The 25,033-nt window shown below is 40.5% G+C and overlaps 1 protein-coding gene across 5 annotated transcripts in view; it reads right to left on the bottom strand.

Moving 5' to 3' along the window:
• Positions 1 to 25,033, bottom strand: part of akap9 (A kinase (PRKA) anchor protein 9) — a 99,661-nt gene that overhangs the window by 46,449 nt on the left and 28,179 nt on the right. For 4 of the 5 annotated variants that reach the window (XM_080443046.1, XM_080443044.1, XM_080443045.1 and 1 more), the window contains exons 3-19: positions 24,679 to 24,723; positions 23,909 to 23,968; positions 21,049 to 21,198; positions 20,342 to 20,497; positions 19,340 to 19,537; positions 16,049 to 18,979; positions 14,314 to 14,400; positions 12,492 to 12,639; positions 12,052 to 12,122; positions 11,453 to 11,582; positions 10,721 to 10,818; positions 10,003 to 10,108; positions 8,213 to 8,447; positions 5,439 to 5,499; positions 4,079 to 4,441; positions 3,178 to 3,432; positions 1,199 to 1,320 (exon numbers count right to left, since the gene is read on the bottom strand). In XM_080443046.1, coding sequence (XP_080299172.1) covers positions 1,199 to 1,320; positions 3,178 to 3,432; positions 4,079 to 4,441; positions 5,439 to 5,499; positions 8,213 to 8,447; positions 10,003 to 10,108; positions 10,721 to 10,818; positions 11,453 to 11,582; positions 12,052 to 12,122; positions 12,492 to 12,639; positions 14,314 to 14,400; positions 16,049 to 18,979; positions 19,340 to 19,537; positions 20,342 to 20,497; positions 21,049 to 21,198; positions 23,909 to 23,968; positions 24,679 to 24,723 — 5,216 coding nt within the window. The remainder of the gene's footprint in view (positions 1 to 1,198; positions 1,321 to 3,177; positions 3,433 to 4,078; positions 4,442 to 5,438; positions 5,500 to 8,212; positions 8,448 to 10,002; positions 10,109 to 10,720; positions 10,819 to 11,452; positions 11,583 to 12,051; positions 12,123 to 12,491; positions 12,640 to 14,313; positions 14,401 to 16,048; positions 18,980 to 19,339; positions 19,538 to 20,341; positions 20,498 to 21,048; positions 21,199 to 23,908; positions 23,969 to 24,678; positions 24,724 to 25,033) is intronic. The other variant, XM_080443048.1, reaches the window with a different exon arrangement.

The following is a 25,033-nucleotide window of genomic DNA, read 5'->3' as shown; positions in this document are numbered from 1 at the left end:
CAAAAAGTGTATTTTAGACAGGAAGTAGGGGGCTCCGAGTGTTCCCATTAAGGAAAGTTGGCTTTCAACATCTTAAAAGAGTCTTTGTTTTAGTGAGTAGCAAAAGCGTATTTTTTAAGCCGTACATCCTACTAGCCTACTTCCTTCTACAATAAAATGTTGAGGAAACCTATGTCCTTCTGTCCTCATCGGGTTGACCAATAGATTTTAAATTGCATACAGGCATTGACCATTAGCACAGGGAGTGAGGAAGCCTAATTCTTAACGTTTCCCAATTTTAAGCTGTTTATCAGGATTTTGTGAACTCTCACTCAATTAAGACTTCTGTGGGTGGAGATGGGGGGTGTGGGGTCAGAGGAGCAGTGCCAGGGTAATATAATGGTTTGGCAGGTGTTTTCAATTGTCTTATTATGCTCAGGGCATCACACTGATAAGAACCAGTATTCATGCGCAGGCCGGGACCAAAAGAACCTGCAGCTGTATCAGCCCAAGCCTAATTTATGCGCCGTCGCGCAAAAGGTGTTGCGAGTAGAGAATGGACGAGAATAGCAGACCTCCAAGCTCACAACGGTCGCATCCGCGATGTGATGTGAGCTGTTCTCGGCACGCAATACTGTTGCGGGGTGAAGTACATATGTCTCGCTAGGAGCGCCTCACCAGCCAACACACAAGAGGAGGTTGAATGAACAGAAACCAACGCTCCCCAAAACAAGAGGTTTGGAGATCTGTTGGGAATTGATTACATGACAACGGCACCTGCGTGTGCAGTCTCAATGTTTGTAAACAAGAAACCCGTCTATAGTATACACACACAGACAAGAGAGCGAACAGCAGCAGTATACACACACAGACAACAGAGCGAACAGCAGCAGTGAGAGAGCTCGCTCAACGGTTGAAAGTTATAAAGGACTTTGGTTTAAACGCATAGCAAGCAGCATGCGTGCTATGCGTGCCAATCAATCAATTAATACACACATATGTATGTGTGTGTGTATGTGCGGGCTATAGGCTCTGTAGTGCCAGTTGCGGCCCCAAGTCTCAAGTCTGCAGTTTAGGTGCATGCATCGTCGGGTATGGAGTCTATGGACTAGCCAGAGTATTCAGAGAAAGTCAATCCATCTGCTAATCTGCTAATCAATCATTTCCTGTAATCAAATTGTGTTATTCTATGACAGTATGAGGTGACCCCTTCCCGTACCTTTCAGTGGTGATTACATCCAAGCTGGAGGAGTCTCCTCCAACTTCTTCCTTTATTCCTGGTTCCTCCTTGTCCTTCTCTTCTCCAGCTCCTCGCTTGTCCTTTTCTCTCTCCTGCAAAGCCTGGACAGGCAGCAGAGAGAACACAGACAGCAGCCCGGTCATTGGAAAGGCTACACTTGTTCGAGGCTCCTGAAAGCGTCAGGCAGCGAGTGACGTTCGGATTTATTCCTGACCATTAGTAAAAATGTATTCAACTGAGTAAAGGCGAGGTACGCACACGCGCACACACAAGCAAACAATCTGCACATATACACATACACACTTCCAACTCCCTCAGAGCTGCTGTGGAGGGAAACACTAGTATCTTTGTGGTGCTATGGCAACAGGTGCACTTGAGTCAATAGGACTTGTCGGGGATGCAGCGCTCTCTTTTGGTGAGGAAGCAGAAATGCTACCCTTTCCTGATGAATATCAATTCATTCACCAACACATGACACTGTGTATAGCTTGCAGACTATCCGTAGACAGTCAATGGTGCAGACACACTCTGGTACTACAGTAGTTTCAGTCAAAGCATTGTTTCATTTAGATCTGAAGAAACGGTCTGTTTGATTGGGACTGACAGTCAGCCTGTCAAACTGACAAATATATTTGTTCTATTATGCTCACTGTCATTTCTCAGTTCAATGCACTTGTGTGTTACACTTTGCGTAAGGTGAAATAACAATAACAATATAGACAATAAAAGGTTGAGTTAATAAGCATGTTTTCACCTTACAAATGCACCTACAAACACATTCTTTACTATTCTCAAACATATATACTACCTAAAGAGTCACATCGAAATATTTAGCTCATTCATTAATGCTATGAACTCTTAGTCTACCCTCTTTATCAGGAATAATGTCACTGGGTTAAAATAGTTGGAGACTATGAGGTGTACAGAATTAGAAGGCGTAAAATGCAAGAGTCAAACCTGCAATGTCATCAAGATTATACTAATCTGTACCTGCTCCAATGATGCTTGACTGTTTGCCCAAATATAGTCTAGTACAGTGTATACTATACTGTATCATAGTGCTAACAGTTCTTAAATAGTTATGGTATGTCATTTATTACAATGAAACTTCTGCCCAGTGCCATAATAATCACTGTAACTATTTCCAAAGTAGTCTCTGTGGAACCACTTTGGATATTACATTATAATTGTTACTTGCTAGGAGAGACTGCGAGCTGAGAGCTGCTCAAGTCAACAATTATAATCTGGGCTAGCCTAAACTTTAGGAATACCACATACTGTATGGATCTTTCAGTTGTAATATATTCCTTTTTATCACATGACTACATGACACTCCCACGTCACCTAATGGCAGGGACAGCTACAGTATGCACTATCATATAAATGCAACTCAATCGAATTAATTGTACTGTACAAGGACTTTCTTACAAAGTCGCTTTGAACATTAGTGGATTACCATCCTATGAGTGCTTTGGACTCAGTCTTATTCCATCAAGAACATTGAAGGTGACAGCCACTGCTATCACGCACCTAATGCCTACTCGTGCAATTAATAGTTACTGATAAGCCTGGCTGACTCTGGGGTTAGGTCTTCGAGACATGAACAGTGTTAAAAAGAAAAGATCATTAAAAGAGTGATACATGTTCAGCTAACAATCTAAATTGAGACTTCTCTAAAGTATGAATATGAACTGGATGAGAATGAAGACATTTGCAAACACAGGCATACCATTTCAGGTCTTAATCTACTGTATGAGAACGCAAGAGTGCAGTGTACTTTTTAACTGTGTGTATTATGTTTTCAGATGTATTCACCACTACTTTTAGAGCTCACTAGCCCTTTAAGAAGAGCGTATTCTAACAAATAACTGATATGATTGCCAGGATATTTATACAGAGCATGGCATGGTTTCTGTAAAGAGTAACCACATTCTGTCAGGCCAGTCAGTTGTACTGACCTGCTCAGTTTTCCACAGCTGCTCCTTTAACCGTTGTAGCTCGGCGGTGCTTTCTCTCAGCTCCTTTTCCAATCTCTCCCTCTCCCCTTCCTCCGGTGAGGAATAGACTTTGGGGACCTGTTCTTCCTCCTTCCTCTCCTGCCTTCCTTCCTCTTCCTCCTGTGTCTGCATGGATGAGGTGGTCTGGGAGGTGTGCTTGCTCAGGCGAGCCAGCTCAGTCTGCTGGGCAAACTCCACTGACATCTGAACTATGACCTGCAAGGAAGTTCATTAATCATGACAAAGGGACATATTTAGTGACAGCTATAAGTATGGCGATGCACATTATAGGGAAAACCTGGTCAATAGAAATGTGGAAATGGACACAATAACAGCAAAAAATGTCTTTTGAGATTTTGTGATGTTAGTGAGGCAGATTCTGGATAGCTGCTAGGTTATAATAGGTTGCCCTGTGTGTCAGTACTAGAATTGCCAAACTGTCCAGACACAAACAGTGATTGTAATAATTACTAGTACTGAAAACTCTTAACTGTGTGACTAAGATGTAACAAGAAACACTAGCTAATCTGATTACTTGGAAAAGACATTTAATCATATTCCTGCTACCAATAAATGATCCTCAATATGAAACTGCTACTTTCAGCTATGAGTTATGAGATACAGCCTATGGGTTCCATTATATCAACCTGATTCATATTTTGCATTAAACACAGCGACCAAGGACAATGTCACGGCCACCGAGGAAGGTGGCTAAAAGTAAGGAATAGTTTTCTCATTAATGGATTTTACCAGTTCTAGTGTCCCTTTAAATACTTAATAAAAAGAAAAAGGATGAAAAACTTTGCCCTTCCATAAACAATCACTGTGATTAAGACCATCCATAGATAATGTGGTCACATACCTTTGCAACCTCCCTCTCCACTCTATCACAGTTTTGTTTCAGGGCGACTTGCTCCTCGGCTCTGGGGCCCTTGATGTGGCGGCCCGCCCCGCCGTCGAGGTCTCGCTCAACCTTGGTAAGTGCTTCCCTCTCCTCCGTCTCTCCTCCAGGCTCCATCGCATCTCTCCTCTCCCCCTCCCTCTCTGCCATCAGTCTCCTAAGCTCGGTCCTGTGCTGCTCCTTGAGTGCAGCCACCTCCTGGACATACTTGTGGTAGAGCGCTTTCTTCAGGGTTTGCAGCTGTGCCGTCAGGCCCGGAGACCTGCTGCGCTGGAGCTCCGGATCCGAGCCTTCCTCTAAAATACCCTCTGCCTCAACCAGCCGCTGCACGGACAGAAGAAAACAGAAAAGAGTAAGAGAAGGAGAGATAAACAGATAAACAGAGAGATAGAACAGGACCAGAGGAGAGAGACAAGATAGTGGGTGTGGTTACTGGATAAGTATGGAGAAAAAGATAACAAACAGTAAGACAATAGAAGGAAAAAAAACAACAATAAGTGCAATGAGTACAAGATACTAAGATAAGGAACAATGCACTAACAGTTCTTTAGTGGTACCCAATCCCCCAAAATCCTTTACCATAAATAAATACACACGTTTGTTCTGTCCACCCTCCAATGCTGATCAAGGGATAGAGATGTTTCGCATCATGCTGGAGCCACACTATTCCACTAATACAGTAGCGGTCTGTCTAGTTATGAATCCCTGTGTTGTCTGTTTATCGTCAGCCTCGACAGCACCGCTTTCCTTAAGTGCCTATCCTGCATTGATAGGGTCCATTTTCCCACTACTCTCCCTGTCCTTCTCACTCTCCCTGTCCTTCTTTCCATTTCTGCATTTCTCTCCTTCCTTCCTTTCTGCATAAAGATGCAATAGCCATGGACACTCACTACTTCTTAAGACGTTAGGAGGTTGGACACAATGGACACACACCCACACAGAGAGAGAGAGAGGACGGTAACTGAAGTAATGGTGAATGAGATGACTTTAAAAATGTAGCGGGTGTGGGGGCTTAGTCACGTGAGACGTCCTTTCATGCAGTGCTGAGACAAGAGCATGTATGCCCGGTTCACCAGTAACGCGCTACACTGCAAGGTTATATAACCTTCCTAACCCCTTTTAGCCTGTCCCATGAGATATGGAACGAACTGGAACTGGGGCCTCTAGAGGAAAGGCAGGGATGTAGGGCAGGTTGTAGCCTAGAGGCTGAAAGTACTCCCCCCCTTACTGTCACAGTGTTTTAAAATATATGTATATACAGTACGTATTTCAGACTGGAGGGGGAGGTGATGATTAGTCCAGTAAGTAGTAGCACCCCTACCATTAGTTCTTCTGTGTCCTCTTCAGTCCTCTCAGAGCTGGACTGGCCAACACCGGACAAGCTAAAAGACAAATTAGGAAGTGGGGAAAAACATGTGAGAACGCATAAACAGCATATTATAAAATATTTACACATTTACTGTAAGTCTGGCCTGAAAAGGCATCTGTTCATCAAGGCCTTTGACAGCTAGTTTTGTTTTGATTGCTTTGTTTTGGTACTAAATTATCTAAATCTAAGTTACTAAAGTATTAATAGTATTAGTATTATCTTAGCATCTGTGAGCTGCTTTACAATAGCAGTTCACCCAGGGATAGGTAATATAAAGATATGCAAACGGCACTCACTATATCAATATCAAATGAGCACCACATTACAGTCATTCATTCTCATCCTTGCCAAAGACATTGCTTTTCAAAATGTAGGATTTTGAAAAGTGCTGGCATCGTAACATAATTTAGCATCCTAGGAGTTGGGACTGAGAACTACAGTAGTGGTGTGTACAGTAGTAATAGGTTTACACAATCAAACAGCAGAGGGCAGTAGGATCTCAGTTTGTGAGAAACACATAAATGGATCTTTGTTTAGAGAAAGTATTAAAAGAATATATCATAAACTAAATAAGTGAGAGGAGGGAGAATCAGTGGTCTCCATATTTCATGTGTAAAATAAGTGGCATGAATAAATTCCTCTGCATAAATGGAATACTTTCAATTTTGGCTATTGATTTCAAATGAGAGGATAAAGAGAGAAACTAGAAAAAGTGCTCCTCGGAGCACAGGTCACCGCCAGGTCAGGTAGGTTATTGTGTAGTCTTGCGTAGCCAGACAACTATTATCAACCACAACCACAATCTCTGAATATCCTTGGCCTCTAGGGGGTGTGTGTGCAAAGTTTCATGCAGATCAGTGCAGTTATAGGTAAAAACGCAAAACAGCCTGTTATAGCGCCACCATGAGGCTGATTTGAACATTTTCAAGTGGCATTTCTTCCTCGGCCTAGTGGGAAGTGCTAAATTGCACTGAAATTGCATGCAGTGTTCAGGATTTGAGGCATTTTACTGAAAACGAACCAATCCTGCAAACTTTGGAAGCCAATCTTAGGCAATCAGGATGGAATATGGGAAATCAGACAGATCCGTGTTGATCACATGAATATAGAGATACTGTGTACCGATTTGTGTGATGTTTGGACAAAATCTGTAGGAGTAGTATAAAAAAAATAGTTTTGCACAAATTGGCCTCCTGATGGCGCTATAACAGGCCAATCAGAAAAATTTAGGCCAGAGGTTCTGGATTGGCATCCACAGATTGTGTTTGCACAGTTTCGCAGTGACCGGGCCAATGGTGCCGGAGATTAGCTGGTCACAGACAGAAGGACACACACACGGACACACGGACAGGGGGCAAAACATACTCTCTCGCCATGCCTTTCGGCCTGGCGGAGACAATAACAGGTTCAGGCATGAAGGGGTGGGGTCGTCTTCTCAAATAACTGCATGCACTAAATAAATAAAACATTAAATGAATTGAAGTGAGAGTAAAATCTGTCTTCTTTAATGCTGTATGTATGGTATAATCTCAATGTAATTTTCCTTCTAAAACTCCTTCATTACAATGAATGGACTGTATGTTTCATTCATTCATGTCTTATTCAATGTTTACACTTTCTATCTGAAACCCTAATCTTATAGGTTAGTGGGCCAGCAACAGGAATCGAGTAATGCTTTTAACCACCTTTTGAATATTTCATTAGTTACTGTCGGTGGAACCAGTTTCAGCTAGCTTCCACAAGCTACAATGGTTTCGTTGACAATCTCCTTTCATCAAATTCTCAATTGACTACTCCGTTTTGGGCATACCGGTATTCTTTTATAATTATTATTCTATATTCTATAAAATATGAACAATGGTGGCTTTTAAAATGCAGCTGATTACTGTGAACAAATCCAAGCTACCAAATAACATTAGCGAGACAGAATTTGCCATTTTCTTTATATCTGGCCTCAGACAAATCTGATTAATGCCTTTCTTGGAATTGATCATGGTCAGATTTTCTAAATTCTAGTTAAAAGAATATATGGAAATTGAATCAACACTTTACAGAAGCAGGTGTAGAGATGGTGAGAGGAATGGATTTTTTTCTTTCTTTAATTAAGCTGATGCAATTAAATATTGTAACAGGTCTTGGCATCTCAAAATGGACTCGCAGTAGAACTTCTAGAATTTCCCGAGGAGTTGCTATCAGGTTAACAGTAGAGTGATAAGCACCGCTGGTCCCCTCCAGACTCTCCCGCAATGCTACAGCAGAAACATAAGAGTTAACCACTTAGACCTATCTTATACAAAAATAGCCAATCTACAAGCTCACAATGTGACACATCCACGCTGTGAGCTTGTAGATCTGCAATTTTTTGCAATTGTTTGTATGTTTTTTTAATAATTTCTGCCTATAATGAGTTAATGACATCATGCTAAGGGGGGCTGGATTTAAGTGATTAAGAATTTAGACCATCCCATGGTTCTTCATCTGTGTTTCAAACTAAAGACCAGGGTAGACTGGTGCGCCTTATTTTGTCTTTAGTTTTAGGTTGCAGGTGCGGTGCCGTGGTCTCAAAAGCTAAGAGGAACTAAAGTGGTGAAAGACTTCCACACCACAAAATAAAACAAAACAATTAGAGACTAAAATATGCTTTTTTTCACGTTCTAAAGTGCTCAAAGTGCATGAGTTGATAGGAAGACAAATGCTTTGGTCACTAGCGGTGACCAAATGGTCACCTCAATTGGGTTTGGCTGCCTGTGGCCTCCTGGAGGCGCTGTTCCATCATAATGAGCTCTGTGGCATAGCGCTCCTCCGTCTCTGCAGCCTGTAGCTGGTAGTGGGCTCTGAGATGCTCCATCTCTTGCCTGTGTCTTTCCTCCAGGTGCATCTGCTTCTCCTGAACCTCAGCCTTTAGCCTCTCCAGGTCAGCAGAGTGGGAGCTAGACGATACTTTGGTCTGCTCCTCCAGACCTGGGCCAAAACACACAGAAAATGTGAAGTGCTGGACTAAAAGTAATACTTTATGTTGGCAAATACATGCAAGGAAGAAGGTGGTTGGATAGTAAGTGGGTGCCTAGCTTAGTCAAAGAGTTTGTTTCGGCAAGAAGGTGAATTATATTTGATATCAGATTGCTCTCTTTTCAGCTGCCTGGAGGTGCAAAGAAAAACTGCACATGATATGAATCATTACAATTCTATATACTTCATTGTCCAGGGTCCCTGGGGGGCTGTTCTTATTTATATAAGTAAGCCTTGCCGAGCCATGTGGCCTATAGGGCAGGAGCCTATTTGTTTCTGTAGCGTGAGGCGGCTTGATGTACAAGTACACCCCCTGGACATGACGCTAGTATGTCACAGGGACTTACCCCCCAATCCAACACTTGAATGCTGAATGCTAAGCAGGTAGGCATTGGGTCCTATTTTTATAGTCTTTGGTATGACCCAAGTCACCCAACCAGGGAATGAACTCCGACCTCCCAGTCTCAGGGGCAAAAACTCTAACCACAAGGCCACTGAGCTGGTGGCTGTACTTGCTCCCTGCTTTCTTTTCCTCTACACAACATTTTTCCACTGAAAATAGCCGATCCACAAGCTCACAACACCTCGCAAATGTGCGGCTATTTTCACAGAATATTTGTCTATTATGACATGCCCAGAATAGGGACGCTAGGGTTCATGTGGTTAAGCAATTATCCAAAAAAACATCTAAAAGTAAAGCTACAGCAATTGGTAGGTAAGCAGAGATGTCACAAGTTTTTCAGATTTTTTTAGTTTTGACTCAATGATCTGTCCTTTGGATGTGACTGAAAGATTTAAGTGCATATTGACTGTTTCTGTTTGAGGCTTTGGCAAACACTTCCATCTACTAGAGCAATCCATGAGAGACGAGAAGGATTTGACTAGTGGCACTTTTGGGAAAACCTTTCTGCTCACTGTCATACAAACTAGTGTGTATGTCTGTCTCCTTGCCATGTGTAACAGGGCATGAGTCAGATTTCATAATGTCCAAAACTCTTAACAAATCTAGCAGTGTCTGACACTGAAGCTTACATGCAAAGAATTTTTCAATTAAATAAAAAGATTGAGTTGAGTTGCAGTCATGAGGACATGGGAAGTGTAGCTGCAGGAAGCGAGGATGACAGACAGATGTGACTGTCACTGCACTGATATGAATAAAATAAAGCTTATTGTATCATGGATAATTACACACACAACAACAAAGTCCTTGTGTTTCTTTTTCCTAATGTCAGACGACTTATAAACAACAGAATTACTGGAGGCCACGCCCCCTGTCGTCGTCTATTATCTACAAGCTCATAGTCTATTATCTATTATCTACTATGAAGCGAAGATTTGAGTTAAAAATGTTGTTTAAAAAAAATAAGATTTGCACAAATGTTCAAGATTTTTCAATAATAGCAGATCTACAAGCTCGTAGCACGGCACGAGCTTGTAGATCTGCTATTTTTGAATAGCCAAAGTATAAAAATAATGGTTATAGCTAAAATGTAAAGTCCAGATTTACCTGTGCGCCTGCAGGAGCTTGAACTGTCAACCTGCAGTCGTGGGCTGGAGATCTCTCTCTTACTGGTACTCCTCAGTTCATCATATGCTGTCTGCAATGCTGTCATCTAGGAGAACCAATGGTATCGAAGGTGTTAGCTTCACAGCATTAAAGGGCTTGGGAATCCAACAAGGTTCCCTGTTTGATCCCCGGATGCCCCTGTGTTAAGTGTCGAAGTGTCCTTGAGCAAGACACATAACCCCTAACTGCTACCGATGAGCAGGTTGATGCTTAGTTTGCATGTTTTTTTCTTCCGTTGATGTGTAAATGGGCTCTTTTTTAATTTGTTTTACCGTGTGTGTGTGTCCCCTCCTTCCCTGAGAGCCAACTATTATCTTGGCTTTTGTTATATTATACAATTGTTATATGTCCAAAACAGGTACCGTACTTTCCAGGTTATGGAAAAAACAACCTCTGTTTCAATAGATCCAATGTAGTTATTATTTAGTCACAAGCGCTTGTTAATATTTTTAATCTGGTTAAATATTTTACTATTAACCTGACGGGATGGGAAAAAAATACAAAAATGGCAGATCTACCAGCTCACAACGCATTGCAATGAGATACGTTGTGGGCTTGTAGATCGGCTATTTTGGCATGACACTGTCATACGATAAGGCATGAATTTATGAAAAACGTTAAAAGAGATGGAAGGTTTCTGCCTGACAGTGATGCTCACCTTGTTTCCATCAGCCCTTAATAGAGCCTGGAGCTGTGACAGACGGCCATGTTCCTGCTCAATTATCTCCTTCACCTGCTGGAGATCCCTGTACAGCTCTGAAACGGAAGGAGTGTGAGATTCATGATGAGCTCTCTGTTGTTTTTACAAGGAACCCCAAGTACCGTATATAAATCAATCACATACCATATAAGGATGCAGCTATCAATTATTTTCATGGAAATTATTATATTTTTATCCTTTTTGATTAATTTTGTATTTTTGTCATTTTTTGTCAATAAAATCTACAAGCTCACAATCTACATGCTCACAATAACTTGTCCCCAGGGTTAACTCTGAATTGGGTAAGACAGCCTTCAGTTTTAGCGATCCCTATCCATGGAATGAGTTGCAACACACATTAAACATTGTCTCCTTGATTTCATTGGGGCAATTTAGAAATCTGCTCATTCATCTTTTAATTGTCATTGTTTTATTTAAGGTGTCTTATTGGTGTCTTAAGTCTTTGCTTGCTTTTACACTAAACTGCTTTTATCCGGTTCTTATTACAATATTATGACTCTGTTGTGCTATGGCTTTTGTAATCTTGGCATCGTTGAAAATGAGGGTCCTGCTGTCAATGTATTTCAGAGAAAATAAATTAAGGTTGAATGAATGAAAGAATACATATGACTTCTTATAAATATACTGTATATATATCGGTTTTATCCAGTATGCTACAGCTGCAGTCACCTCTGGCTTCCTGTAAGGCAGCAGTGAAATTGGTGGGTATTTCTCCCTTCACTGGAGAGGCTGACCAGTCCTTGACATCAACCTGATGGACAGATTCCAACAACTCTTCACCGAAGTGCTTGGCAAGGGACTGGCAGAAGAGGAAAGACAAAGTTACACACAAACGGGCATGATAAATGAACAATATGAAAATTATAAACACGAATTTTGCATCCAAACTATTCATATGGTTAATGCTGATGCTTTTATTCGCAGTGAAAAAAGTGTCTCATTCCAAATAAAGATTGTGCTGCTTTATAGCCAAGCAATATTCGTGTTCTGTATGAATGTACTGGACACATTATTTTCAGATGAATTAATAGCACGAAAAAACATCCCTGGTGTGTTAGGACCTTTATGTACATTTTTATGTAAATGTTTATGACAACTGGGTAGGATGAGCTGAATGTCACAATATCCTCAACTTAGAACTCAGTTTAGAGATGTGGTCATTTTGTCAATGTAACATGCAGTACAATGTAGTTTTGTATGTCACTCTATGTCAATGACATACACAATTGTACACGTTCTAGGTCTTGTGATTTGTTTTTTATTATTACCAGAATCAGCTGCTTGCATTCTTCTGACACAGCTTGCACCACGTTCTGGTATTTGGAGAATTTTGGCACGTCTAAGAAAAGTAAAGAGGAACCAATGTTATATACAGTACAGTATGTTTAACATGAATTAATAGTTCATGATAACCAAAAAAACTATGTTGAATGTAATAGCCAATCACAAAAATACAGTATATATTTTCAGAGCATAACATCTAAGCCAGATCATTACTGTATAAATGGATAAAAACAATACAGTTCAGAAGTAACCAATGCCATGGCAGGCCAAAAACACACTAATGAACACTCGAGCAAACCCATCCTACACACTACACAGTAATCCTCAGTGTTCATTTATCCATTCGTAACTCTGAGAGTGTACAAATGTAACCAAATGGACCCGTATGGGTCAGAGTTCATTTGCTGAGAAAGTAAGTTCTCACCCTGACCACCATGCTCTTTCAAGCGCTGCAGTTCCAGATCCAGGGTGTGTGTGTGGGCATCAGCCTGCTCCTGGAGCAGCTCTAGCTGGGCAGCATGTATCTGAGACAGGCTGATCCGCTGGGCCTCCAGCTGGAGCCTGCACTCCCCCTGACACCACAAAGAGAAGAGTCATCAGTCACTTAACATGGCTTTTTTTTGGCTTCTATTGGTTTTCAGTTGTTTTCACAGAAAGAAAAAAGTAAAATGGACAGAAAAGTAATTGAAATAATATTTTCAATATTCGAATAAAAATACAATAAAAAAAAAAATGATGCAAATGATACAAAAAGGGCCAAGTGTGAACAAGGATGCTTTCCTGCAGTATAATTAGGATAATTATATTGATGCTAACCTTGCTCATTCATACATATAATGTAATACAACCACAACTGATGTATATCAGTATATGAATTGAATTGTGTGTATAAAAACAACAACAAGTACTACAGTTTCTGTAAATTGAACACGTAAATCAACTAATATACCAAATGGAATAGTACAATTACACAATGTTAAACAACAGGGTGTGCTTTACCGTCATTATTGGCACGATACAGGGCCGAGGTCCTGACCGCTTCACTGTCATGCCAATAATAACAGTAAAGCACACCCTCTCATATAATACTGCTTAGATCCACTGGCCCAGATTAATGGTTAGGTAACATTATTACACCAATTGTATTAGTACTGAGACAGAGTGACAGTCTAATCCACCTGTGTTTTAGCATAACAAGGGCCTCATCAGCAGCTTGAGAAGGGATGACAAGCCAGGCCTCCCTCTCCATTTTACACCCCATTATGAATATGGAATAGTGATTTTCATACGTTTGATGTCAGGTACAATTTAATTGCAAAATGCATTCTGATTATGCTAATCCAATTCCCCTCAACCACACTTGGTCAAGCCACTCAAAGTCTATTAAATGCAGTAACCAATTAGAGTTTGTTACTCAAAACATACAGATGTATAACATGATGAAAACTGCTTTTGTCGAATGGACCCTTTTCACAGCAGACATTCATTTCCAATGTGTCATAAATGCAGCTGAAGGTAATAACATACATTATGGGTCTGTTTAGATTAGAATTCAGTGGTGTGCAACTTTTGCGGGGGCATATGATTATTTAGCAGTGAGTGAAAACCACCATTGCTTTAATGTGTTATTATAGGCTCAATAATACAAACATAGAACAATAAGTTAATAATAAAACCCAAGAAAGAATGAATCAATAATTTAATTAATTAAATTAATTTAATCTGGGTAGAAACGTTTTATGCTCATCAAGCAATAACGGTTAATCATGGGTGTTTTTGATCAACTCAATTGATTAACTCAATAACCCAAATCTGATCACCAGTTAGATTAAAAATAAGTGGTTTTCCACCCCTGATGAATATGTTTCGGTGTGCCAGTATGATATTAACTGTACAGGAGTCCATGATGGCACACTGCAACACATGAATGAAAACATATCCAGAATTTATGTCATTACCTTCAGCTGCGACACATGAAAATGACTGCTGTGAAATTCGTATGTGTTCATTGACGTTGAATATTGCACTGAGAAGTCAATGTTGTCATCATATCATGAAGAACATTGCGTCAAACTACGCAACTCACTCCTCCTATAGTGATTGTACTCGAAAATTCCTAACCCAAAAGGTGGCCACTGGCTGACCTTAGCTTAGTTCTAACCTGCCCTTAACCACTGTATGATATATCAAAGACAGAGCCAAAACTGAAAAGCACATGCCAGGATGTGAGCTTGAGTGACATTTACATGCTCAGTAGTCATCTGTGCTTCCTCTGCTCCCAGTGGCACTACAGGCTCCACGCTCTGCTGCTCCCCTCCATGATCTCCTGTCACCTAATAAGTAAGCAGGAGAGGAACACTGCTTCTTGTTGCAACTGTATCAAACGTGATGCCAGGACTAATGTGGACACTTAAGACGCTGATGTGTAAAGACACTTTGGCACAAGGAATGGAACACCTTCTGAGGAGGAACATGCTGTGGCGGGTGTAACGAGTCTGAAATACATTTTCAACCTCAAATCTATGAATATGTCCCAATGATCCAAGTAGACAATTTTATATGTCCGTCCACGCCATGTGAATTATACTTTAAAGTGCTGTCTGTGATGATGTTGTAATGGTGTCTTTAGGTGTAGGAAAGTATATTACTTTTACCAGACAGCATCTCAGATACCAAGTAGCCTACCATCAGTAATTATAAAAATCAAATAAAAAAAGATGCTATTTATTGTACAAGACTGTGTCAAGACCACTGGATCTCCTGTTAATTCAAAACTATGTGGTAATGTTAGTTGACAATTAACTGTATGCCATAAAAGCAAGCACTTTGAAATGCTATAAAACAAATAGCATTTATGGAATATGTTCTTGCCTAGATTATCAAATCACAAAAATCTGATTATAACCCATGGCTAGCCTGTATAAAGGTCCAACCCAGGAGGTGCAAAGAGAGTGAGGGACACTGGTGTGAAATGGCAGACAAAGACAGTATTTTTTGGCATTGTCCTATTGAGGCACAGCCTTGAAGTTACAGGTGGTTGATACACAGGAGTGACAGGGGTAAAACCGCTCACCTCAAACCCTTTACTCCCTGCAGGATGGAAAGAAACTACAATGTACACATTTCTGCAAGATGGTGACATTTCATTCAACTATCAAAAGAATGAGAGATTCATCTTTTTCCTAGCCATTTAAAAGAATAAATCATTTTACTTTTGACAGTGAATAAAATGGAATGAAAGAAGATACATAAATATTGCATAAGGGTTTCCGATGGCAGGAATAAGCTGCATTTTGAATGGACTCTTGATGCTTTAGCAGTATGTGGTGCAGACTGCATACATATTATTCTCATCAGAATAAAGCTCCCACTCAATACCCACTTCACCCAGAGAGAGAACCGTCGTGATATCTTATGAGCAATAAGCACACTGTCGGACTAGGATACTAAATTGTACCTATGAGAGCAAGCCTCCAAGTGCACACTGCACAGGCAATTTGTAATCAAGACCATTACTCACTACAGATGAAAACATTTGAGTGCTATAATATCTCTGCTATATCTTATGCTGTAGTTACTCCTGAGTTAAATACTTATTTAGGCTACAGTATGAATGCAGTCTACAAATGATCTGCATTTATAAATACTGACTGGAAGTGAGATAATAATGATTCTACACATGATCATGTTGATTGTGACTGACACATTTGAAGTACTTAATTACAGCTGTATTACATTATCACATAGGCAGTTTGAACACAGTCTGGCTTCTTTTGAAAAAGCCCTGTACGCAATTACAGCTATATTACATTTTCCCATATGCAGTTTGAACATAGTATGGCTTCTTTTTAAAAAGCCCTCTATTAACCGTGTCATTCAAACATGTAATCCTATGATTCACACAAATGAAAACCCAGGAGGAAAAACCAGTGAGGGCTGTTTCAGCTGAGAGTGCTGCAGTAGATGCCTGCGAGTACTTACCCGCTTGTTGATGTAGTCTCTGCCTCCGTCTCCCTGGTAGCCGTCAGTGGAGCCCTCCTTTCTGGCCCTCTGCTGTGAATGCGACGTAACCTGGCTCTTCATCTGAGCCTGCATCGCCGGCTCTGCAGCGCTTCTAGCCTTCTCCCCCTCCTCCAATACTGGCTCCTCTTCCTCCTCCCTTTCTCTCTCTTCTCTGCTGTCTGATTGCGCAGTGCCAGATTTGTGCTCTTGCTTCGTTGTTCTCTGCCGTCTCCTGCGTTTGCTTGACCCTGAGGGCTTCTGAAGGGAGGATCGTCCTTCAACAGGTCCCTCCCCTGAATGCTGGGCTGCTGTTGTTGCTGGAGAGAAAGTAGTCTGCTTAAGCCTTTGCTCCTCCAGGGCATGCCTGATGGTGTCTCGCTCAACTTCAGCTGACGATAAAAGGGAACGGAGAGTCTCTATCTCCCTGTGCAGAGATTCAATCTGGAGGTGATGGTCTTTAATAGCGCAGGCTGGAGCTGTTGATTGTACATACTGCTCATCTTGCTGACGCTTAGCTTTGCTTTGGGCATCTTGCCCTCGCATCTGCAAGCTCAAGGTCTCCTGTTGGCTTTCCAGTTCCCTCTCCATACTTTTGTTTTGAGTCATGGCCATCTCGTTTTCTTGTTTGACTTTCATCAGTTCTCTTTCCACTTGTGTCAGTTTTCCCTCGGTGACAGTCAGCTGCTCTAAGACTTCAGAGAGCTTCACAGTTAGGCTTTGTTTCTCGCTCAAAACTATGTCAAGCTTCTCCATCAATTCAGTACTATCTTTTTCTATCAGAGGTCTACTGTCTGTATCTGTGTTCTCCATAGACTTACTGCTCTCCTCCAACCCACGAATGTGAGACTGGAGGCTGGCGATTTTTGCCTCTAACTCAAGTGTATCTTTGAGTATCTTCTCTTCTAACTGTCTCTTTACCTCAACAAGGCACGAATATTCCTCCTTAAGTTCCTGATAGTTCACCTCAAAGTTCTTTTCAGCGAAAGAGAAAGTAGTCCTTTGCTTTTCTATTTCCTCTTTCAACTCAACCCCTTGTTGCTGCATTTGATTGTTTTCTGCAGTGAGAAGTTCTACTTTCCTAATTTGTGAGTCCAACTCCACTTTAAACCCATTGTTAGATTGTGTCATTGTCTCCTTTTCAGATTCCTGCTCCTTCCATTTGTTCTCCCAGGACTCATCTTTCTCTTTTTTCTGGGTTTCTAGTAACTCTATATTTCTCAGTAGTGTCTGGATTTCCTGCTCCATTTGAACCGTTTTATCTCCTCCCTTTCTCAGTTCTTCAACCTCAACCTGAAGTTCTTGGAGCTGCAGGACCAGCTCATTTGCTTTGGAACTGTGCAAAGCTAGATTCAGCTCTTCTTTCAGTGCAAGTATTTGGTGTAACAGCTCATCCCGCTCAGAGATAAAGTTTGCTTTCTCTCCTCCTGACAAACGCAGTCGTTCTTCATAACCAACACGTAGCTCTTCCAAGGCTCGCTCGTGTTTGATAGAGGCTTCATTGAGGAGGTTTTCTGCATTGAGGAAGCTCTCCCTCTGCAGGTCTTCCCTGAGAAGGGTGAGCTCCTCCTCATGGCTAAAGAGAAGCTGTGTTCTCAGTCTCTCAAGCTCTGCTTCCTGTGACTCAGCCATGCGGTCAAGCACGGCATCCTTCTCCCTCTCAAGCATCTCCAACTTGATCTTGTAGTTGGTTGTCTCCGATTCATGTTTTACCTCTGCCTCTTCCGCGTCTTCCTTAGCAGCAGTCAGCTGGCGTCGCAGATCACCAATAGTGTCCTGAAGTTGCTGCAGTTCACTCTGTTGGCTTTCCTGAGAAACAAGGCTCTGCTTCTCTTTATCTTTAGCAGAGCGGAGGTCATGGAGAAGTTCGTCGACCCGGGCCTGCAGGCTGAGCTTCTCCTGAGCTACCTGGCTCAGCTCATGAGTTGCATTCTTATGCATTGCTTGGGACTCCTCTAGCCTCTCTTCAAGTTCCTCAACCTTGGCATTGAGTTCATCCACCACATCAGCGCTAACTGTAGGACTCTTCGATTGCAGCTGGGTTTTCAGAAGTTCAGCCTGATGTTGCTCAGTCATTCGGTCAACTACTGCTGCATGTCGCAAATTAAGCTCCTGCTTCATCTGGACAATTTGCTGGCCATACATCTCATCCAGCTCTGACCGAAGATGCTCAAGTTTCTGGGCAGTTTCCTTCTCCACCCTTTGGAGGTTGTCACTTTCAGACAGGCTCCCCTGGTGACATCGTTTCTGCAGGTCTTCTACTGTACCCATGAGCTGCATTATCTCGTTAGATGACAGCTTCTCCTTTTGTCTGGAGGTTAAGAGTTCGCCCCTGCAGCTTTCCAACTCTATTTGCCCTTTCTCCAATTCCACCTTACAACTCTCCAATTCCACCTTACAACTCTCCAATTCACTCTTGTAGCTTTCTAACTTAATACTGCTACTTTCAAACTCATCCCGGCGTCTTTCAAGCTCAAGCTCATTTGAAGACATTTGCTGGGTGAGGTCATTTAAGCTTATCTGCGACGACTCAAACTTGTCTTTAAGCTGGCTAAGAGAGCTTTCATGTTCTGAAATGACTCGCTCCTGCTCTGCGATGAGTTGATCTTTCTTTTCCAAATGCTGTGCAACAGACTCTTGTAAACTCCTCCCCACTTGGGAAAGTTCCTCCCTGAGCAGGTTAAGTGACCTCTCGTTATCTGTAATTATTGCATTTTGCTCCGAAATCAGCAGCTCTTTCTCATTCAGTGTTTGGGTAAATGATGCTTCGGCGACTCTGCCAGCCTGTGCAAGCTCTGTTCTCAATTCTTTTAAGGACTGCTCGTACTCCAACATTACTCTCTTTTGTTCGGCAATCAGCAGGTCTTTTTCATGACATTTTTGTGCAAATGATTCTTCTGATCTTCTCCCTGCCTAAAAAGAAAAGCACAGAGATGTAGAAATCAGACTTACTGTAATCACTTAAAATTAAAAGCATCAATAAAACTAGTCTTAACTATACTAAGACTATTTTCAGTTGAAAATGCCATTTACGTCATGCAGCACTTGTCAAAAGGGTCTTGTGAGTTTACAAAAGTATGCACATCCAAAAAATAAAACACCAAATGATGTACAGAAGAACATGTGGAAAACAGAAAAATAGAGTATGTGGAAGAGTTTGACGCCCAAACGATCACTTTGTTGGTGGTATTAGAATAAATGTTCATGGGAGTATTATCCAGTATGCGAAATCTATCAAACACAGATCAAACATACTGTAGGTGGCCAACTCACCAGCTCCCTCTCATTGACTGTGTGCGTAAGCTGACTCATCTGCAGCAGCTGCTCATCATTCCTCTCCTGGTGACCTCGGACCTGGGAGCTCATTTCCTCTAGCTGCTGTTGGTACTGGACAATCTGCTGCCTGGCCTGGAGAAGATCAGCTGCCGCGCTGCTGTGGCTAGTGTTCCTCAGCGTCTCACCTGCCTGCAGCTTTCATTGTCAATCAGATCAATAGACAGTCACACTCCAGTACGATGACAAATCAAAAATCGAAAGAAATGTCCAGTCTATAATGTGGGAGTTTGCACAGTCAATAATAACTAATTTGACCCATTTAGAGTTTAGACCTAAGGCCGATTCTAAAAAAAAAAAAAAAAAATTATATATATATATATATATATATATATATATATATATAGAGAGAGAGAATATTTTATTAGGAAGAAATGTTAAAAACAGTTAAAACACTTTGACTAAAAGGTCCGTCCAAAAAAGTTCTTGCGGTCTTGTTTCCATTGAGGTCCTTGTATTCAATTCATAAAACGTATAAAGTAGCACCAACAGTTCAAATATCATCACAAAAACACAGAGAAAAAAATAACACTATATACAGAGTCGGAAAAAACAAAAATGGGGGGATGGGGGGGGGGGGATAAATGAGACAAATACAAAATATATATATTTATTATATATATATATCCACAAGTTTCCTAGGGCATGGTGGGCATCACTTCCTGTCGATTTGATCAGGTATCAGAGATCAAAACGACAGGAAGTGATGCCCACCATGCCCTAGGAAACTTGTGAATATATTCAAAGATTTGCACAAATTGTCAAGATATATATTTTTTTTTAGATCTACAAGCTCATAGTGAGGCACTCATTTTTGAATAGCCAAATAAATCCAAAATGACAGATGCGTTCCCGGTCTAAATGGGTTAACTGGTATATGAGGAACTGCAGTAGTAGCTAAATGATAGGACGGAGTATGCTGCGGAACAGGAAACTTCCCACCTGCTGGAACTGAATGTGAAGTTTCTGGCTTTGTTCCGTCAACTCCAGGAATTCTCTCATAATGTCGTCCTTCTCCTGGCGAGCTTGCTGTAGATTGGCAGTAAGCTGGGTAATGATACCATCTCGCTGCTTCAGGGCAGCCTCGAAGTCCTGCAGCTGTAAGAGCAGAATACAGTCATACAATACTATCCAATGTATAGACAAATGCTATTACTACGGTGCGATGGAACAGGAAGTAGATACTAATTATGTTATGGTACAGATGGATAAAAGACTGCAGTAGAAGGAGCCCTTTAATTGCATGGCTAATCCTGAATTTTTAATACAAGTGGAAAATGTCACAAAAAGGGTACTACTGTATAAATGAAAAAAAGCATAGATAGCAATTAGATGTCCTCCAAACTCATACTGTACTATTTTGTGGTACAGTCTTCCATCATTCTCATTTGTGTGTTTTTGTCACCAACTGTTGCTAATTACAAACTGGACTGCTTCCCACGAATTACTGTAGAAGCACATTGTACATTATGTTCTGCATATTTATATATTTTAGCTGTGAACAAATTCTTCACATCTATTCCATCTGTTCTCATTAGCAGTGTTAGAGAATTACTCATTAGAGAGCCCACCATGTCTTTTAAAGGTGGTAAGTAATAAAAAAAAATTGGTAGAGAAAGGAATAGCAAATGTGGACATAAAACAGTCACCTGTTGCACTCCTTCATTGCCAAAGACAGCCCTGATTGCCTCCAGCTCTTGACTGAGCTCCTCCACAGCCTGGGTTTTAGCAGCCAGAGCATCCGCCATATCCTGCAGTCTGCCTCCCTTTGTCACCTGCTGCAGTGACTCTGCCTCCTCCTGGGGTAGGTGGAAAAAGCAAGCATTATGACAAATCACAAAAGTGGGCTTCAACAAGCACTAGATCAGTACTTGGACAAGATCCAGGAAAGAATGACACAGCAACAAGCTGATGGAGGATTAGTAAGAAGGAGCTAATAGTATAACTATTGGTTTTTGACATTAATTATGAAGTTTTAGCATCTTTATAAACCTTTAAACAAGCGGGTTGCAATGCATGCTTTCCAGACTAAGCCACGGTGACCAGGCAAAATGGCATACCATTATTAAGCGTATGTATGAGTCTTTCTTTGTTTGTTTTAATGTTTTCCTCCCAATTCAGTCATCCCAGTTAATTAAATTGGAAGAGATACTGAAATGCGAACGATACATCTCAGTTCATTTCCTCTTTATTTTTTATGAATAAAACTATATATATTTAGTTTTTTCCCACAAATTGCATCCGCATCATAAACAATTGAGTATGTGATATACACTTACAAATTAAAAACTTGGTTTGATTGATCTTTATTTACTCAAATCTGCAGTCTGTTATGCATTGGTCTATCTATGAGAGAATGCATGTCAAACAGCAACATTCGTAAACATACAGTATAGGGTCTAATACAACACGACATCTGAGCAATGAGCTACAGTTCTGTTACCAGTGATCCAGCAGTGAAGTGTAACATGTCTTAGGTAAATGCCATTGCTTCCAAATGATGCTGACTGAGCGAGGAGGAGCGTTCCCATTCATCACGTCCTCACCTCTGCTCCTCGCCTGCTCATCGGAGGCTAAGTCACGAGCCAACTACGCGAGTGGAGGATGCCAGGATGGACGTTTGAGTATTGGAATTTGGCTGTTGTGTTTGCCGAGAACCAGGCCAAGACAGGCCCTGCTGCCAAGAACTGAATCCTGACCTTTGCGTGGTGGGCAAGTTCTTTTTTTACTCTATACCACCACCCATTTGTCAAAATGGCACCTTTTTGTAACAAATTCACATTTTAAATATTGAGCCCTTGATCATCGGCAACATATGTGAGCTTCATATCTTTTTGACACTCTGATTATTTGCATCATTCTTTCTCTTTTGCATCCCGTCTATAACACATCAAAACAAGGTATTTCTTTCCTGTACCACCATTACCTAACCAAATAGAACAGTTCATTGTTCCTCCAGCCTCTTCACTCATGTCCTCTCCTTTTCTCAGACTGTACTCCTCCAGCCTTTTTACTAATTTACACCTCTGAAAGGTCACAACGCCCAGCACAGTCACTACACCATTTGTTAGAGAATCTAATCATGTGGTTCTTGGGATCCACATGGGAACAGCACGCCTCCATTGTTGATCTAGGACTTCATGTGGCCAGCCTGTGATGTCTATGACGCATTTATGACTTTTCAGCCCAATTCAAACCCCATTTACTTATTTATAAAAATGAATTAAAGGTAGAATTTAAAAAAAGTATAAAATACATTGAGGTATTAAGTTAACCTACTGCCAGTGTGCACAAGAAATATTGCGCTGATCAGTCCAGCAGTTTGCGAGATTAGCTCAAGACAAACAGGCACAAAGACAGACCAACCCTAATAAAGACATGTCTGTCAGCCTGTCATCTGTCAAAAATGTTAATTTTGACAGATGACAAGGCAATTTCTGTTATTTCCATAGTCCTGTAGTTTTCACATTATACTCAGTTAGGGGTGAAATTATTAATTGAATAATTGATAACTGATGGGAAATGTAATCAAATTACATTTTAGGAGTAGAATAGTTTAGTGATGTAGAAATTTCTACTACAGTATGTGCTATTTACGACGTCATTGAAATGTGAATGCTTGTCTTTTTTCCTTAATATGAAATCAAACGCTGAAAATGTTGCTTGGTAAATATATTAAAGGTAGGGTAAGTGATTTGCGTTGGTTAAAATAATTGTTAAATAGCTCTATATTCTGATAGTACTCGTTGCTATAGAGTGTTTGTTCAGTATTAGGAGTCTCCTTGTCTCTCCACCTCTTTATTAAACAGAAAATGCATTTTCGTTTCAGTTTCAGTTTCATTTCCAATTTTATCCAACCAGGACAGAGAACTCAATCAGGATATAGATTAAACAAGTGAAATTGGAAGTGATGACACTAAGAAATGAGCATGCAAAATTGGAACTGGAACACTATACAAATTAAGCTTAAAAATTGGTACTTTCTCCTGATTGGCTGAGATTTTGACACCTACCGAAAATTTTATTTTCTGTTTATTAAAGAGCTGGAGAGACAGGGAGACATCTGTTACTGAAAAAACACTCTATAGCAATGATTACTATCAGAATATAGTATTTTAACCTTTTAACAAAATACTTTTTGTTTTAACCAAAAAATATCACTTACCCTACCTTTAAGCAATTTTAAGATGTCATTTTGTCATAGATATTTATCATAATTGTGCACTATATTATTTTATTTAGCTGTCATGGTCTAATTAAATCAAACAGGTTATTCAAACAACTGAAAAAAGAATCAATACATTAATCAATAATTGTTAACTGCGGCTCTATAGCCATAGCCAGTATACAAGCAGACAGTGAAATCCCAAGAAGCAGTAAAGAATAAAAGGGACTTGGTTAGTGGGGTTACAGGACGTCTAGTGACAACCAGAAATGGTATGAAAAGAAAATGCAGAGTCGAGTGTAGCATTGATTGGTTTTGCGGTTAGCTTTAATTATGTACTGTACCCAGACAAAATCCTTGGAAGACTCCATTTGGCTCTCAGTCATCTCATGGCAACCATTTACCTGTTAAGTCACAATAATGTCAGTGAAAGGCTAAGATTCACATATTGTGCTGGAAGTTCTTGACTTTATAATTCAATGTTTGCAGGTATAGAAACTTCCTAAAATGATTCATATGATCTTCAATTATGATACTGTATGATGTTGTTGGAACCAGCACATGTGCTATGTATTTATTTCAAAATTCTAAATTAGCAAAAATAGCAAGCTCAAAACGCGTTGCGAATTAGTGCCCTCATCGATATATCAGTTTGTCTGATATATCGGCCATTTCTGATGATATCGGTATTGGCAAATATGCAGCCAATGTGTTTTAAGTTTTAACCTTTTAAGATTTTTCAAAATAGCAGATCTACAAGCTAACAGTGCATCACAACATGACACGCAGTGAGCATGTGGATATGCTATTCTTTATTTAATAATTTTATAGTGTTAGTGGTCGAATAAAATAAAGTTCGGTTTATGCGTATTTTACATTTACTTGTTTGCTTGTTCACTGTAAAATTATTTTTTTAAGTTTAATATATATACGTAACTTAATTTAAATGTTTTATCAAATATAAACATGGAGAACCAAAAGCTAAATCAATCGATTTCACCAATTACCACACTAGAGAGTGGAGGACTAATACGTTAATTGATACTCTTGATCATCCACAACATGATCAGGTATCATATTAGTGTGATTCATGACTTCAGAAAACTTGTCTTACCTCTGAGGAATAATCTTCAGCAGTGGTGGACACCTCACTCTCCGGCTGTAACAGCAGAGAGTGAAAGAATATCATTGGCATTGCACAGGGAAACATGACTAATACCCAAGCAAAGTGTTCAAACAAGTGGATTGATTCTAAAATAAGCACAGAAGTAAACAAGACCACAAGACCAATGGTCCCGCTTGCAGCCCCTAGAATAATAATATAAGGTTGTGCTGCTCCTAGTGTCATGCTATCCGCTCATTAGATTTTGAGATATCGTTTGTGCAATCAGAACGTTTGGCCTAAGGTTGGTGCTAGATGGCATGACCGAAATCAGCAGGCCACAGTATTTTAGAAATGTTCAACACTT

This window comes from Gymnoscopelus braueri (assembly GCF_963280865.1).
Source record: "Gymnoscopelus braueri genome assembly, chromosome: 11".
Classification (NCBI taxonomy): Eukaryota; Metazoa; Chordata; class Actinopteri; order Myctophiformes; family Myctophidae; genus Gymnoscopelus; species Gymnoscopelus braueri.
The sequence above is the reverse complement of the archived record's forward strand: the minus strand, read 5'-3'. Positions and strand labels throughout refer to the sequence as shown.